Source organism: Arvicola amphibius, chromosome 12 (genome assembly GCF_903992535.2).
Source record: "Arvicola amphibius chromosome 12, mArvAmp1.2, whole genome shotgun sequence".
Classification (NCBI taxonomy): Eukaryota; Metazoa; Chordata; class Mammalia; order Rodentia; family Cricetidae; genus Arvicola; species Arvicola amphibius.
Window position 1 is genome coordinate 123,143,210 of NC_052058.2, and position 17,411 is coordinate 123,160,620.

At 43.9% G+C, this 17,411-nt stretch overlaps 1 protein-coding gene across 1 annotated transcript; it reads right to left on the minus strand.

Annotated features, from left to right (window-relative positions):
- Positions 1–317: 317 nt before the first annotated feature.
- On the minus strand, positions 318–1,268 carry LOC119802951 (oogenesin-1-like). The gene is given in 1 exon segment (XM_038314157.1): positions 318–1,268. A coding segment is annotated over 1 exon segment (951 nt).
- Positions 1,269–17,411: the final 16,143 nt, after the last annotated feature.

Sequence of the window (17,411 nt, forward strand, 5' to 3'; positions counted from 1 at the left end):
ATTTGGTTTTTTAAAAGGTTTACTTTATTTTTAATTATGTGTCTGTGTGTGTGTGTGTGTGTGTGTGAGAGAGAGAGAGAGAGAGAGAGAGAGAGAGAGAGAGAGAGAGAGAGAGAGTTTGGGTGCCCATAGAGGCCAGAGGCACTGGATCCTCTGGAACTGGAATCACAGAATATGAAGGGCCCCACATGGGTGCTGGGAATCAAACCTGGATCCTCTGCAAGAACAAGCCTGTTTTGTAAACACTGAGCCATCACTCTGGCCCAAAATCTGAATATTTTTTTTAATCTTGGGAGCAAGCAGCAACCTTCTCCAATTTATGACCCGCAAAGGCAATGATGTCCGCTGTCCAGGCCGTAGACAAAGCACTGATAACATGTAGGGCAGATGGTGGACACAAACCTGACTGCCTTGGGCTGTCTTTCACACCTGAGTATATCCAGAAGCTCAGAACATATTTTGTCAAATGTCTCTCGAAACACTAGGCCTCTATCGTCATAGCACTCCAGAGGGACAGGGTATAGCTCCTCCATTAGCTTGTGCAGTTTGGCTGTGTGGTGAAGGAGTCACCTCAGGAGGGGCAGAGACAGTTTATTACTGAAAAAATTGATCCTGAGGAGCTGGGAGCATTGGCTCAGGGCAGGCACAAAAGCACTAAATGCAGAATCCTCCAGCCAACATTTCTCCAAATCCAGAGTTTGCAAGGTGTCTTTGACTCCCTCAAGGAGCTTTCCAAGTGGTTTCAATCCCTCTTCGAGAATCATCTGACTTAGGCAGAGATGCTTGAGCCCAGAAAGGTTCAGGCACTGGGGCAGGTAATCCAGGTCTCTCTGTATGAGGTGACAGAAAGTGATGGACAGGGTCTCCAGGGGCTTCTTCAGGCACCCGAGCCACTCTGCTAGGCTGCCAACCATAACATAAATATCATCTACGTAGAGATGCTGGAGGCAGTGCCATTTGGGTAACTGTGAGAACAATGTGTTCATCACGTCCTTTTCCAGCTCTTCAGTCTCAATGATCCTGAAAGTATTCATGAAGCGTTCCAGCATGAGTGTGTGAAGGTTTCTCATCTGTCCCAGGTATGGTCCAAAAGGAACCATGTCTTCTATCCATAAATTTCTTACCTTCAGCTCACATATACACTGGAGATCTACCAACCGCAAGATGTCAAAGGCATCGGACAAATAATATGATTCCAAAATCTCAAGCTTTCGACAGCATAAATGAACAGAACCTTTTCTCTGCTGGGCCCATTGCCACAAGTACATGTGAATGGCCAGGCAGGTACCATGGCCCTCAGGAAGTTGGTCTGGTTGTTCCTGAAGGCCCCCTCAAATGTTGCTGGGAACAGCAACCGGGGCAGGCCCACCACAGCAGCAGAAATGGCCAAGGCCTCCTCCTTCAGTAGGCTCTCTCTTGCTAGCTGCTGGAGTGTTGGTGGGGCTCGGTCTCCCATCATGACTGGTTTTCAGGAATAATGATCCTGAGTTGGACACTGGTGAGAGGCCTCCAAATGCAGGCAGGGAAACGTTGTGGCTCCTCTCAGACTCTGAGGGCTTCTCTGGCTGCTCTGACTCTTTATAGCCCTTTCCACTGACCCCACCCCATTGTAGTCACACCCTCCCAGAATAAGTCAGTAATTTGATTCTACACCTGAGTCTAATCTTCTTACATCCTTTGGGATTTAGATGGTATAGGATCAGATACAAGCACAGGAAAAAAACTTAGACTGTGACTATGATTAACTTATTCATTAAAGCCAGGCAGAAGTGGTACACACCTTCAATCCCATCCCTTCAAAGGCAGAAGAACCAGGCAGATCTCCAAGTGCAGGGCCAGCCTGGTCTATAGAGTGAGTTCCAGGACAGCAAGGGCTACACAGAGAATCTGTCTCTTTCTTCCTTTCTTTCTTTCTTTCTTTCTTTCTTTCTTTCTTTCTTTCTTCCTTCCTTCCTTCCTTCCTTCCTTCCTTTCTTTCCTTTCTTTTTCCCCCTGAGATGGCATTTTTGTGTAGCTTTGGTGCCTCTCCTAGAACTAGCTCTTGTAGACCATGCTTGCTTCAGACTCACAGAGATCTGCCTGCCTCTGTCTCCTGAGTGCTGGGATTAAAGGCATGTGCAACCACCACCCAGCTGAGAATCTGTTCCTTGAAAAACATAAACAAACAAACATAAATAATTCATCTGTTGACCCAGTACAGTAATAGTGAGCTGTTAATTTTTCTTCTATTTATCTAGCATTTGAATTTTTTGAGACGGGATTTCACCATCCACCAAAGGTTAGCTGGCACTCATTGATTTGCCCAAAATGGCCTCCAACTGTCAACGATAGTTCTGCCTCATGCTGCCTTGTGTGAGAGCTGCCACACCTGTCTGAGATTTCTTTTTACCTGAACAGCATAGTTCTGAGACCAGGCTGGCCCTGAACTCACAGAGATCCACCTGCTTCTACCTCCCCAGTGCTGGGATTAAAGTCTTGTGCCACTCTGCCTGGCTGCAGGTCTTTTTTTCTTTCTTTAATTCTGATATTTTAATATTTTATTAAAATATTAAACATTGATTCTTCTCTCTTTCTGGTTATTTTAAAATGATTTTTTGTTTCATTTGACATTTCCACCACTCTTCTGTCCCCCTCTCGCTTCCCCAAAATCTGAATTTTATCCAGTCAATTTCACTCTTCCTGTCTTTTCATAGATTCTGAGATTTTTGTTAGAAAGACCTCCACACCACCCCAAAGATCATTTGAATTCACCATTTTCCCCTAACTAACCTCATCAATCCAAACACAAAAGATGGGTTGGAGAGCAAACTCAGCAGTCAAGAGCTCTGTCTGTAACTCCAGTCCCAGGGGACCCAAGGACCTCATCAGGGAACAGGCACACACATCGTGCACTTCGATGGTTGTCTGAGTGTTTGGGAGATTTTCTTTTTGTTCTGCTCTGTGTCTCAAGAAGCCTCTGAAGTCTCTCTAAGCCTGCTCTTTTGTTCTTCTCTCCTGGTTGGTTCACTTCGTCCTCCCTCATGGTCCCCTCAATATTGTAGCAAGTTCTTGGTCCCCTCAGTACTGTAGCAAGCTTTAGTCCCCTAAGTTACCTCAGTAGTGGAGCAAGCTACGTTTCAGAGTTCCACCAGTTCCACCGAGGTTGCAGGAGAATAGACAAGTTTGTGGGCAGGCTGGGACTTGTAGCTTATAGGGTCAGGTGGATGGGTTTGGGTTTGGGGGAAGCCTGCCTGCAGGAAGGTCTCCTGCTGGCTGGCTAGAAAACCTAAGGGAGTTGGGAAAGGAGTCCAGGGTTTTGCCCCTCTGAGGAGAGCCTATAGAGTGGAGACTCCTGCAATGTAGCTGTTACTAGCCTCTTCAGTCCCATCAGTATTGGAGCAAGCTGTGTTTCAGAGTTCCACTGAGGTTGTAGGAGGATGGTTGAGAGCCTTTCAAACTACTGATCTCACCACTCGCTTAGTGTGCTGGTACCAGTCTACCTCAGACTACAGATGTCAGCCACACATTCCTCCAGCCTTCCTCTCTCCCTCCCTCCCTCTCTTCCTCCCTCCCTCCCCCCTCCGTCCCTGCCCCCCATTCCTCCCTCCCTTTCTTCTTCACATTCTTCCTTGCTTTTTTTCATTCTCTCTCTCTCTCTCTCTCTCTCTCTCTCTCTCTCTCTCTCTCTCTCTCTCTCTCTCTCTCTCTTCTGAGTTAAGGTCTTAACTGGGTATGAACTCAAATACCTGACCCTTCTACCTCTAAAATCTCACAATTTTGGAGATTACAGATGGGCACAAACACTGCACGCCTTTCTGTATTCTTCCTTTAGGGAGGGGATTTACAAGCGTAGAAGGAAGACTTTTCCAGCTCTTGTTTTCATTAGAAAACATAATTTAAAAATAAATAACATTTAAGATGGCTACAATCATTCAGTTTTGTTTTTTAAGGTATGCTTCAGTCCTCTCGGGGTTACTTGGCTTATTTTTCTTAACAGACTGAAGGAAAGTTAAGGTAGCATTGAGCACATGCTTTTCCAAATGTTTGCAAGTGCAAGGCCTGGTGCATTTCTTGCTATTCATGTCATCATGTTTACAAGTACTAGTGAGGGCCTATGGCAGTATTCAATAGAAGGAGAAAACTGGCAGGCTTTGCTGGCTAGTTACTTTGCTGAATTAGTCCTGAAGACCCTCTTGGGAGAAGGTAGGACTATCAAAAGTTTTAGTTAATACTGCTCACAGTACATGGAACCTCAAATGTGTTGCTCAATGTTTTGGTACAAATTTTTCGTAGCAGACAGTCTTGTCTGGCAGCAAGCCCAGCCTGCTCCTTGGATGTTTTCATCACATTTGTGCAGGAATGCCATTAGTCTGATTTTGCTGGTCCCTTCGCCTGATGTTACACTTGAGCTTTTCCCAGAGTGGTCACAGCTGCTGCTAATTCCAAGCCTCCAGAATATAATCCAGCATGTTCAGGTATCACTATTTTTCTGTTCACTGGAGACTGGAGACATAGCTCAGTAGTAGAATGCCTGACAAAGTTTAAACTCTAGAACGGCAAAAAATTGATGTGGTGGTTCCTATCGCCAGGAGGTAAAATCAGGAGGATGAGAAGCTAAAGATCATCCTCAGCTACATAGTGAATCTAAGGCCAGACCAAGCTAGGTGAGACCCCATCCCAGCACAAACCAACATCCCACATAAATGCAAGATTGAAAGAGATCATTGTTATACAGGTCCAAGGCTATGAGTGCTGTTTGTGGGTGTAGAATATTAATCACAAAATGGCTAGGAAGCCTGGCTCGTTCCAGTACTGCTGCAGATGGCGGTGAGTAAAGACTGCTCTCCTGGTACCCTGCCTTTGCTGGAACTGCCAGTGCAGGGTTCAGTTTTTCAATTTGTAAATAAAGTCAGAAAGATCAGATATGTGTCATGCAGCAAATCAAGAGGAATGGACTCTAGACACTGGTGTCTCCACCCCATGAATTCTCCCTCCTCTTTCCCACTAGGCAGTAAATCGAAGCCCATGTTTGTGTTTTTTGGGAAGTGTCATCAGAGTAAGCATTAAGGAGGAATAAAGAGCTTTGGTAATCAGAGGACAGAAACATCTTCTTGGGCATTGTACTCCAGCCTGAAGGCCCTGTTCCTTATTTCCCAGCAGCTCTTGGACGTCACGTGATGATGTCATAGACATCTTCAGCCTGGGCTCTGGTTTGCATTTGCTTCCACTTTAAGCCAATTAAACATCCAATCTTCAGACTTTCTATTCTTTGCAGTAAATATCAAGTTTTATAATGTCTGTTTTGTTCAAACTATTCCCTGAAGTGATCCAGTACAGATATGGAAAACTGAAATTGCCCGAATCAACTGCCAAATGAGACTAAAGAAAATCTTGTAATCATCAGAAAAAAAAAACATATGAAATTATTGGTTGTAACTATTCAGAGCTCTGCAAATCAACTACTTTCTAAACCTGTTGTTAATGGGAGCCAAATTTTGGCCCTGCCAAAGGTATGAAGATGGAGATTTTCAGCTGTTTTCCAAAGGAGCGCAGCAGTGAGAATTTATGAGTGCGTGTGACATGAGATTTGAGATAGCCATCCTAAGCTGTTGAAACTCTCAGAACCTGGGATTTTGCCCCCAAACTCAATTCCAGCTCCAGTGAGTGTTTGTAGCTGAATATGAGACAACAAATAACGAGATTCTCATGATGGCTTGTGCCCTTTTGACAACATCTGTGATGTTTTTGAAGTCATGGGCAGCAATGAGACTTGTGATGTTCAGTGAATATAGTGAATCTAGGTGGCAGTCACATCCCGCTATTTAAGGGGACAGAGCTGCAGTGAAAAACTGTGCTTGGCATTCTCAATGAGATTACCACCTGATTACATGTATGCATCTGTTTGTGTGTATGGGTATGAGCATGTGAGTGCAGGTGTCCAGAGAAGCCAGAGGGGGCAGAAGATCTCCTGCAGCTACAATCACAAGCAGTTGTGAGCCTGCTGAGGTGGGTGCTGGCAACCAAACTTGGGCCATCTGAAGAGCAGTGTTTGCTCTTAAAACACGGAACCATCTTTCCAGCATCTTTTAACCTTCCTGGATCAATTTTCCAGTGTGTGAAATGGTTCTCTACTAACTCCACTGTGGTAGTTTGAATGAGAATGGCCACATAGGCTCATAGAGACTGGCAATATGTGTGTGTGTGGGGGGGGGGGGGTTTGACCTTGTTGGAGTAACTCCGGCTTTGGTGGAGGAATTCTGTCACCATGGGCAGGTTTAGAGGTCTCAGAAGCTCAAGCCAGACCTAATATTAGTACTGCTGCCTGCGGGTCCAGAGGTAGAGCTCTCAGTCACCTCTCCAGCACCATGGCTATGTGCCTGCCGCCATGCTTCCCACCACGAAGATAATGGACTACACCTCTAAACTGTAAGGCAACCCCAATTAAATGTTTTCCTTTGTAAGAGTTTCCAGGGTCATAGTATCTCTCGCAGCAACAAAACCCTAACCAAAACATCACATACAGAAACGCAGTGTCAGGAAAAGCAAAATTTCCCTTGTGCCTCTTTTCTCTTGCTTATCCCCTCCCAAAGAGGAAGTGTTAGGCTCCAAATGGGAGATGTTGTTTACTGGATATAAACTGAGTTTTGAAATTCTCTGAGTTCCTCAGCAAGATTGGTTCGCCCATTGTGTTTGCCGTAGAACTAACACCAGGGAAGCATCCAGAGAAAAGCACTTTTCCCAGGACTCTCTTCTCTGGTACCCTCGATGGGTAAGTCGCTTTCTTTTTAGCCATAAAGTCTATGTGCTTTATTGCAGCAGTCTCATTGATTGACACTGGATATGACATCATGACCGCCAGGGACAATGTGTGATATTTACATACACAAAGATTATGTTTCCTTTCTGAAAGTTGAAATTCTTTATATTTGTTTGTTTTCTCAGTGTTTAATGCAACAGAGATCCCCAGATTGAACTGTTAGCGGCCTAGTGTTTTGGTGACTGGGACGAGAAAGTGAACACAATTCTATACTTTCCGTGTCTGAATACAAAAGGCTATGGATGCGGGTGGATGTGTATCTTAGTGCATCCGGTTATACCCTGTTTGGTTGACATCACTGGTAGGCCTGTGCTTTTCTGAAGGGAAAAGGAGGGACAATGGATGTGTGGGATGGGGCAGGGTGGCTGGGGAGAGGGAGGTAGAGGAGCCTGTGGTCAGTATGTATTGAATGAGAGAAGAATAAAGAAAAAGAAAAAAAGACACCCTCATGCCAATTGTCTGTAAGGAATGATCATTGTTTTTCTGAACTGTGCCCACCCTACCTTTAATAGCAACAACATTGCACGTCTGTTCTCTCTCCATTGTCACATGAACTGCCTGGACTCCTGCAAACATGCCTCTGCCCTCTTCACAATCACTGTGCTATATATATCCTTAAACTCAAGCACATCAGTGTGTGTGTGTGTGTAGAAAAATTAGTGTAACTTATCTATTTTTCAATTAGTATAATAAAAAGTAATTTTAATTCCCTAGCCACTTATGTTGGGCTATGTACAACTAAAACCCAAATAACATCAGCAATAATGAAAGAGCTGACCAATATCCAACTCAGATGGACAAGTTCCCAGAGCTCAGCTTGGCCCTGCTAAACTCTTTGCCCGAACTGTCTCAGGTTTGCAGTAGCCTTTGAAGTTCTAAAACGGTTTTACATCTGAGCACCCCCACTCGGCACCAGCTGGGACAGCTCGTTGCCCTTTACGAGTAATTTAAAAATCTGTAATGAATAAATCAGCCTTTGACCCCCACAACTCAGGGGAATATGAAAAAGGAGATGTAGAAAGCTTCCAGCAGAAATATTCATTAAAAGTTAAGTAAGTATTTGAGAAAAATAAAATAAATTTTAAAAATTTATTAAGCAAAGAGGAACTGGAAAGATGGCTCGTTTTTTAAGAGAGCTCACTGCTGTATCAGAGGTCTGAGTTCAGATCTTTGCCCCCACTTTGGTCAGTGCACAAACACCTGTAACTCCAGCTCCAAGGGAGCTGAGACCACTTTTATAAAGTAATTTTTAAAAAACTAAGAAATAACTCACTGCTCTATCAGAGGTCTGAGTTCAGATCTTTGCCCCCACTTTGGTCAGTCCCAAGTGTTGGGTCACAGGTGAGTGCCACCACGCTCTTTACAGGAAGAAATGAGAAAGAGACTGCATGTGGAAGTGCAGACTGAACCATCAGCACCAGTACAGATTTCACTGTTAGTTCCTTGATGACAGTGAAAAAATTAAAGCAATTGTAGTGATGAGGTTTACATGACCCCTAAACCACACACAGAAGGAACACAAGTCAGTCCTGTTTTGGAAAGCACAATGGGAAAGGCAGCTTTGGAGCTCACGTGAGAGAAAGCCAGGGAGACTATTGGCATATTGCTGGTGCCAGCATAAATTCTGACCTCCTGTTTCCAAATACTAAATAAGCTACCCAGTACCTCTCCTATCTTAGCTATGCTCACTCATTTATAAAACGGGGATAGTGTGTCTATGTTGTGTTATGAGGACTGAATAAAATCACAGGACTGCCTATGTTCTAACCTCTTGTTTGGGAGATAGCAGAAGTTCTCAGTCCTTGAAAAAACTGGAGAAATTATTGCTCTTTAGAAACAGGGATTTACTAGTTGGTAATACTCCAACAGATTCTATTAAATCTCAAGGGGGGAACTAGGTCATTTAGGAGTGGGGAAAATATCCCAGGTACACTTGGAAACCTAAGGAAGAGCCAGCCTTCTAGATAAGGAAGGTGGCAGAGAAACAGGCATCTGCGTTTGACCCCCTGTGATGGTGACAAGCCCCTTTCTGTGGCTAGATGATCACTTGTCTGTGCACAAACGTCATTGCTGGACCAAACCCCGCTATTTGTCCACAGACCTCCTCTTCTCTCTTTTTCTTTTTGAGTCAAGACTCTCTTTTTTCTCCTCTAAATCCTTTTCTTTTTGAGTCAAGATTGTCTCAATGACATACCTAGTGTTTGCTTGTTTAGGTGAGAGGCTAACTGGCCAGCAAACCTCAAGAGTCTACCTGTCTCTGTTTCTACATCATTTGGGGTAAAACATCCACAGCACCTGGCACACCAGCCTTAAAGATGAACTAGTGGTACTCATCCCTTGTTGGTATTCAACAGTTCTCACCCACTCAACAGCTAAGTGTGTTAATGCAAACTTTTAACCCCAGCACTCAGGAGGCAGGAGAATCTGTGAATTCAAAGCCAGCCTGCTCTATGAAGCAAGCTCCAGGACCTCTGAGGCTGTTACACAGTGATACCCTTTCTTAAACACACACACACACACACCAAACAAAACAAAGAAGGAAACATGAGGGAAATCATGCCCGGTACCAGAAACGTCGTCAACTACCAAGGGTTAGTGAATTCATTGAACCTAGACAAGAATCTATAGCCACATAAATCAGCTAAATCAGCATAAATTCTAACAGGTTCTAAAATAAATGTCTATCTTAAAATGCACAGTTAGGTGTGATTTTCACCCCTCATCAGGGAGGATTTTCTTTGCAACAGATGAATACCACTACAGAAAACTATAGCTTATCAAAATACAGATAATGAGAGCTCATGGGTTCCCACTTGCAACTGTTTATCCACCACATAACCCCTGTACCTAAAGTTCATGGGTCCCTGCGGGAGATGGGGTGGGAAGAACGTTAGAACCAGAGTAACAGGAAGCTTTCTGTGAAGTTGTGCTGCTGTGGCATGCCCATCAGAACAAAAACTGCTTAGACACGGGTTTAAGCCAATTGAAAGTCTTTATTAGCCAGACAGGACTATACGAGTTGTTCAGGACCCCGGTGTAGCCCTGAGCCTTTCTCAGGGTGAGCTTTTAAGCATAAAAACCTATCCCAGGTTGGCACGCTTCAGTTAACAAGAACAGTTAGCCAGAGCAGAACCACAGAAGTCAAAGAGCAAGGGTGGTGCACTTAGATTTTGCCATAACTATGGACGCTGGTGGAGTAGTTCTTTGTTTCCACTTCGGCAGGTGGTGCTGTCGATGTGTGGAGTTTGGGGACTCCTCCTGCTCTAAAGAAGTGTAGTTGGTCCCAAGGTCATTAGTTTTATGAACTGATACACAATTGTATAAGATGAAGGAACCCCACCACTAATCCAATCAGAATGAGAATTAAAGGCCCAGTGCCGATAGCCAGGAGGACCAAGGTAACAGAGACTCAAGTCAACTGTTTCATCATTGCTCTTGTCTCATTCTCCTCGGAGGTCTTTCCCAACCACAGCAAGGTTTTCTCTAATTACTCCTGAACAATTAATATAGAGCAAAAGGTTTTCCCAAAAGTCATTTATACTTCTCATTATCTCATGAGAAGCAAATCCAAGTCTCTCCAATTTTTTGACCATTTTTGCAAGGGATTTGAACTGATGTTCAAATTCATAAATGGAAACTTTTAATACCTCCAGATCCTGATCAACCTGTTTATTTAGTTTGGGAAGCTTCTGAAGAGATACATTTATTCAAACCATTATTAGTACATGCCCACCAAGCAGTCTCAGAGACCTAGTAATATTATTGTTATTGATATGAATTAACCCACAAGGCAGAAGAGCAGGCTCCAGAACAAGGGCAGTATCTAAACTAGATGTTTGGGATATTAGACGAGTTTCAGCCCCTTCTTAATCCTTTGTCATTAGTTTGGGCTGCCCTCAGTCACAGTGAGTTTGTCAATGGACTGACAGGCTGGTTAGATTCCATTTCTATGTAGTACAGGGCTGGGTGTCTAAGCATAACCAATAGTCCACACTGTTTCTGCCTGGGAATGGTTAGCTTTATCACCGGGGTATCTTCCTGTGGCATAGAGTCTGATTCCCAAAGTTTTCCAAAAGCCAGAATCTTTGTTATAGAATGTTCACATTTTTAATTCTATGGTCATTGGGTTACACTCTCCTATTGAGACTTTTTGGAGGAGGCTTTCTTTCTATATATTTATCTGTGTATTTCCAGGAAGTCTCTGTTTCACAACCCCAGTTATTGTTATGGAAAGTCCTTGCTCCTGGCAGCTAGGAGGTCCAGCCACAGGGCATGCATAGAATTGTAAACTCTGTCTTCCTATATCAAAAGATAAACTCCCTGGCTTGCTGTGGTGGTGAAACTTTTAATCCCAGCACGCAGGAGGTGGAGGCAGGTAGACAGAACTCACTGTGACTGGAGCAGCCAAAATTAATGTTTCAGGATTTACAAGGGGTAGATCTCTGTGAGTTTGAGGTCACAGCCTGGGCTGTTACACAGAGAAACCCTGTCTAAAACAAAACAAAAACAAGCAACAAACAAAACCCTAAGTTTCCACTGTTGTGCCCACGTCACACAGAACCCCCAAACGAGACCACCACAGAGCCAGTGTCTGATACAAACACATTGGGATTCATTCAAGCCTGCTTGGACTATAATCCAACACACCTATGCAATGGGTAGGGAAAAATGGCCCCTAGCTCTCAGGGTAAGGGGTTTTTTAAGGGAAAAATCACAGACAGGGTGGCTGGCATTTTGGGATAAAAGTGTATGACTTTTGAATTGGCTGGTTGGGGTATAGGGGAATTTCAAAACAGTGACTATCAGCAGACAATAATTTCCAAACAACAGTTAACTGGATACCTACAAGGATGTTTGAAGCAAGCAGATGTTGTTTGGACATCCTGATGGGTCACTTTGGACACAGATTCTTGGAAGTGTTTATGACTTTGCTGGGCTCATTTACCCCCTTAGTTAGGTCCTGTGTAAAAATTGAGTTCTTTCCCAAAATGGAGTTTGTTCTGCTCCTTCACCACATCTTTCCTTTCTTCAGTTCAACCAGACACTTAAAGTGGCACCAGTGCAAAGGTCAAGATGAATATGGGTTTCTAGTCTGTAGTCATGCTAGCTAACACCTTCCCTACATCTGCCTTCCTAGTTTCTAGGTCCAGGACTGAAGGTGGTGGGGTTGAGGTGGAACCTTGTATTCATCTCAAACACAAGTCTCAGGGAAAGGAGAGGGACAGGGAAGGCAAATGTCTGGGGCCCAATGATGTCCATTTGGCCTGTCTGTAGCTTCCACTTCATTGACCTGGGTGTGGTGGATCCATGGTGTAACGCCAGTTACCTTCCCAACCATAGGAATGGAAAGAATCACCTTGTAGGGTCCTTTCCAGGTTGGTTTTCCGTGATCCCTTGACTACCTGCTTGAATCACACAGAATCACCAGGCAGAACCAGCTGAAACTGGTGATGGAGTCAGAGGTCCAGCCGGTCTCTCAGAATATTCTATATAGAGAACCTGATGGCTTGTAGCAGCCTGAGAAAGAATGGTTAGAGAGTTCTACCAACTGCTGATCTCTGAGCCTGGGATGCAGTGGGGGAGGTCCCCTATACATAATCTCATAGTGGTGGAAATCCCTCCCATCAAAACGAAGGGAGGAAGGAGGTCTATCTAGCCTCCACTGAGTTCCTCTCCCTCCCCCCTTTATATTTCTCTCTCTGCCCAGCCACACTGCTCCTGTCTCTACCTTCCTAGTGCTGGGATTAAGGTGTGTGACTCCCAAACACTGGAAGTACAGGTGTGAGCCAACACCACCTGCGTCTGTTTCTGGATCAATCTTGTGTAGCCTAGGGTACCCTTAAACTCACAGAGATCCATTTGCCTTTGTCTCCCAAGTCCTGGGATTAAAGGTCTGTGCCAGCACTCCCTGGTCTGCATGGCTGACTAGTATGGCTGTTTTACCCTCTGATCTTCAGACAAGCTTTATTTACTGAAACACAATAAACCACTGTAGACAGCCTCTGGTGTACAATTTTGGGTTTTCTTATCTGACATTCTATAGCCCAAGGTCTGGAGCTCTTGCAGCGGTCCATCAGTGCCCCTTTTATCCTCCATTTTCCTGGACAACCTCTGGCAGAAGGGCAGGGAGACAGCATTTAGTGCTCCACAGGCAGTATTGAAGAATTTTTAAAAATCCTTGAAGCAACCTGGTCCACACACATTATCTGCTGTAACCTCCCTCTGGATCTGCCCATTTCAAATCAAAGGTGGATCGACTCGATTCTGCCAAAGGGACACTGAAGTTTTTCGACAGTGTCCTTTTCCTGGAGGAGTCAACGCATGAGAATCGGAGGTCCCAGGTCTCTTCAGAGGTAGGAGAGGTGCATTCCAGGGCGACTATTTCTTCAAACTAGATGCCTATTTCTTCAAACTAGACAATGTGGGCTGCAGTTCATCCTTTTGTGTCCAGGGTCATGGGTACCGTTTAATCTGGATGGGATGTCTAAACTGCTCAGTTGAACAATTATAGGAACTTGATGTTGGGCCAGTCCTGTGGGGTTAATTTCTGCTAATACCTCCAGGAACCTTGGTCCTCAATCTGAGAGATAATCCAATTGTGTCTTTTGATTGGGGGCAGGATTTTCATCTAGGAGATATTCTACTGACAGAGGAGGGTAAGACAACAAAATTTTTCTGGATATCTGTAAGTTTAACTGTATATCATCAGAGAAAGTGAAGGTGGCTTTCAGCTTATGGAAAAGATCCTCCCCCAAATCAGTTCTCTGGTGTTAAACACCTTTTGCGCAACCTCCAGCAAGTGGGACCTGTTTATACCTTTAATTTTTTAAATTTCCAACATTTTTTCCAATATCTGGCTCTGCCTGAGTGACAGAGGAAACTTTTTAGCAGCTGCCTTTAATCTTTCTTAAAAGGACCTACTGAAAATCGTTTAAAGTCTCCTTCATCAGTACTGGACAGAAGGGAAATCTGTCTGGGAGGAATCCTCTTGCCTGGCCAGGGGCAGTTTCTCTCCTTTTATCAGAGAATAGTCTGTTTTGAGTTTCCTAATTATACAGATCATTGATAGAAAGAAAACAAAAATTATGAAACAAGAAGGAGTGAAACTTCCTCATTTCCCCTTCCCAGGGACTGCTTACAGCAGGCTGGGAGTAAAGAAAATGTGAACCTTGGGAAACTATGTCTCCTTCCTTGTATGCCTCCTGCTCTGATGGCGGCGCCCAGGATGAAAGGCTCAGCCCCTCCCTGCCTTCACACAGGGGCCGTAATGACTGGGAACTCTGAGCAGGAATCAATGGATGAAACAAGTTAGCACTACAGGAGTGGGGCACATAGAGGTGGCTTTTGTTAACTCTGCATAACCAGGTATAGGCGAAGGGATTCAGACCCAAGCAAGAAGGAATAAATCTTAGGACAGTGGGGGCATCTTACACCAGAGAAAATCAAAGGTCAATAGAGGAAAACAAAACTGACTGAAACACATATAAACACACACACACACACACACAGAGAGACAAGTTCTGGAACCAACTGGGCAGGTAGTGCACACCCGTAATCCCGGAACTTGGGGGCTAGAGCTTGCCTGGTTTGTGCAACCTGGAAAGCAATCCCAGGGCTTTGTGTACACTAGGAAATATTCTATCACTTGTACCACTCTTCAGTCTCCAGCTTTTATCATAGTGAGGAATGATAGGTGTCCTCTGAGGAGACAGCTCACTGCATATACCATTTATTCCTAATTATAGTTTTTAACTTTATGAATGAAGATTCGGGGGTTATGTTCAAGGCATGTATAGCTGATCATTGTAGTTTCTCACTTAGGTCTTTTCTTGGCATAAAACAAAAATTATGACTATAACACACAAAATCTGTTGAATAACATTTCCTTTTTGGATAAAATATATTTTAATAAGTACAATCAAATGGATCTAAAAAAACAAGCTGGTGTAGCTATCCTAATATCTAACAAAAATAAACTTCAAACTAAAATCAAAAGAGACAAAGAAGCTCATTTCAAATTAGTCACAGGAAAAATCCATCAAGAGGAAATCTCAATACTGAACATCTATGCTCCAAACAGAAAGGCATCCCCATATGTTAAATAAAACACTGTTAAAGCTTAAACCACACATTAAACCCCACACACTAATAGTGGGAGACTTCAACACCCACTCTCACCACTGGACAGGTCCCTCATAGAGAAAATTAACAGAGAAATAAGGGAACCTACAGATGTTATGAATCAAATGGACTTAACAGACATCTATAGAACATTCCATCCAAACATACAAGAATAGCATTTGTTACTGCATGGCTAGAATTTATTCTAAACTGCTGTAGTCCGTGTAGTATATGTATGTTGTGGTTTGAACATGAAATGCTCTGTCACAGACATGCTCATGTTTGGACACTTGATCCCCAGCTGGTAGCGCTGGTTCAGCAGCTTGAGGAACCCTTAAAGGGTGGGGCCTGATTGGAGAAGGTGGGTCACTGGGGATGGACCTTGAGGTTTTACAGCCTGGCCACTCTCCTAGGCTGTGGGTGCTTTGTGACCACCACATGCTCCTGCTGCCACCTTAAGCTCCGGCTGCCATGCCTCCTTCCCCATGATGGGCTGGATCCCTTCTTAAACTGAGACTCTCCCCCACCTCTGTTTCCACCCCCCAGTCCACACCTCCTCCCTTTCTGTTTAGGAAATATCAGGTCTCCCATGAGTATCAACAAAACATGGCATATATGAATGTAGTAAGACTAAGAACCTCCTCGTGTACTCAGGCTGGACAAGGTGACCCAGCTGAGGAGTAGGCTCTCAAAAGCCAGGGAAAGAGTTGGAGTCAGCCCCTGCTCCCACTGAGGAGTCCCACAAGATGATCAAGCTACACAACTGCAATACATATGCAGAGTGTCTAAGGTCAGTGTCTTGCAAGCTCCCTGGTTGTCTGTCTAGTCTCTGTGAGCCCCCTTGAGCCCAGGTTAGTTGATTGTGTGAGCCTTCCCATGCTGTCCTTGTCCCCTCTGGTTCCTACAGTCCGTTCTCCTCCTCTTCTTCAGGATTCTCAGAATTCTGCCTATTGTTTGGCTGTGGGCCTCTATTTGTTTCTATCAGTTACTGATGAAGCCTCTTTGATGACAATTGTGCTAGGCACCAATCTGATCAGAGGAGATGGCCGGTTCAGGCTATGTATCTGCTATTGCTAGGAGTCTAAGCTGGGGTCTTCCTTGTAGATTCCTGGGAGATTCTTTTGGGCCAGGTTTTGGCCTAACCTCCAAATACCCTCCTTTCCAGCAACCCTTTTCAGTACTCTCCCTTTATCCCCCACCCCAACATGACTGCTCATGTTCCCTTCCCACCCTCAGTACCCTCATGAAATCACTTCTATTTCCCCTACCCGGGGAGAACTGGGGATCTCCCCATGAACCGTCCTTGTTACCTAGTCTCTCTGGGCCTGTGGATAGTAGCATAGTTATCCTTTATTTCACAGCTACTGCCCACTCATGAGTGAGTATACACCATGTCCATCTTTTTTTACTTGGGTTATGTCATTTAGGATTTAGGATTTTCATTTGCCTTTAAATGAAATTTAACTACTGAATAATATCCCATTGTGTAAATGTACCACTTTTTCTTTATCCATTCCTCAGTTGAGGGATATCTAGGTTGTTTCCAGGTTGTTTCCAGGTTCTGGTTATTATGAATGAAGCTTCTATGAACAAAGTTGAGCAAGTGTCCTTGTGGTATGATTGAGCATCCTTTGGGCATATGCCCATGAGCAATAGAACTGGGTCTTGTGTACATTGATTCCCATTTTTTCAATAAACTACCCTACTGACTACCAAAGTGACTGTCCATGCGTACATTCCCACCAGCAATGGAGGAGTGTTCAGTCCCCTTGGTCCACAACCTCTCCAAGCAGGAGCTGTCACTTGTGGTTTTGACCTTATCCTTTTTGACAGATGTAAGATGGAATCTCAGAATCATTTTGATTTGCATTTCTCTAATGGCTAAGGATATTGATCATCTCCTTAAGTGCTGCTCAGCTATTTAATAGTCTTCTACTGAGGATTATCTGTTTAGATCTGTACCCCATTTTAAATCAGATTATTTGGTTTGTTGATACCTGGTTTCTCATGTTATTATATATATAATTTTGGAAATCAGCCCATTGTCGGGTGTGGGGTTGGTGAAGATCTTTTCCCATTCTGTAGACTGTTTTGTCCTAGTGATGGTGTCCTTTGCCTTACAGGAACTTTTCAGTTTAATGTCATTCCATTGATTGCCAGTTTTATTGCCTGTGCTGTTGGTGTTCTGTTTAGGAAGTTTTCCTGTCTCTTCTATCAGGTTTAGTGTATCTGGATTTATGTTGAGGTCTTTGATCTACCTGGACTTGAGTTTTGTGCAGGGTGATAGATATGGATCAATTTGAATTTTTCTACATGTGGACATCCAGTTGGAGCAGCACCATTTGTTGAAGATGCTTTCCTTTTTTCCTCAATGTATACTTTAACCTTCTTTGTAAAAATCAAGTGTCCATAGGTGTGTGGATTTACATATGAGTGTTTAATTTAATTCCATTGATCCACATCTCTTATTATATACCAATGCCATGTGGTTTTT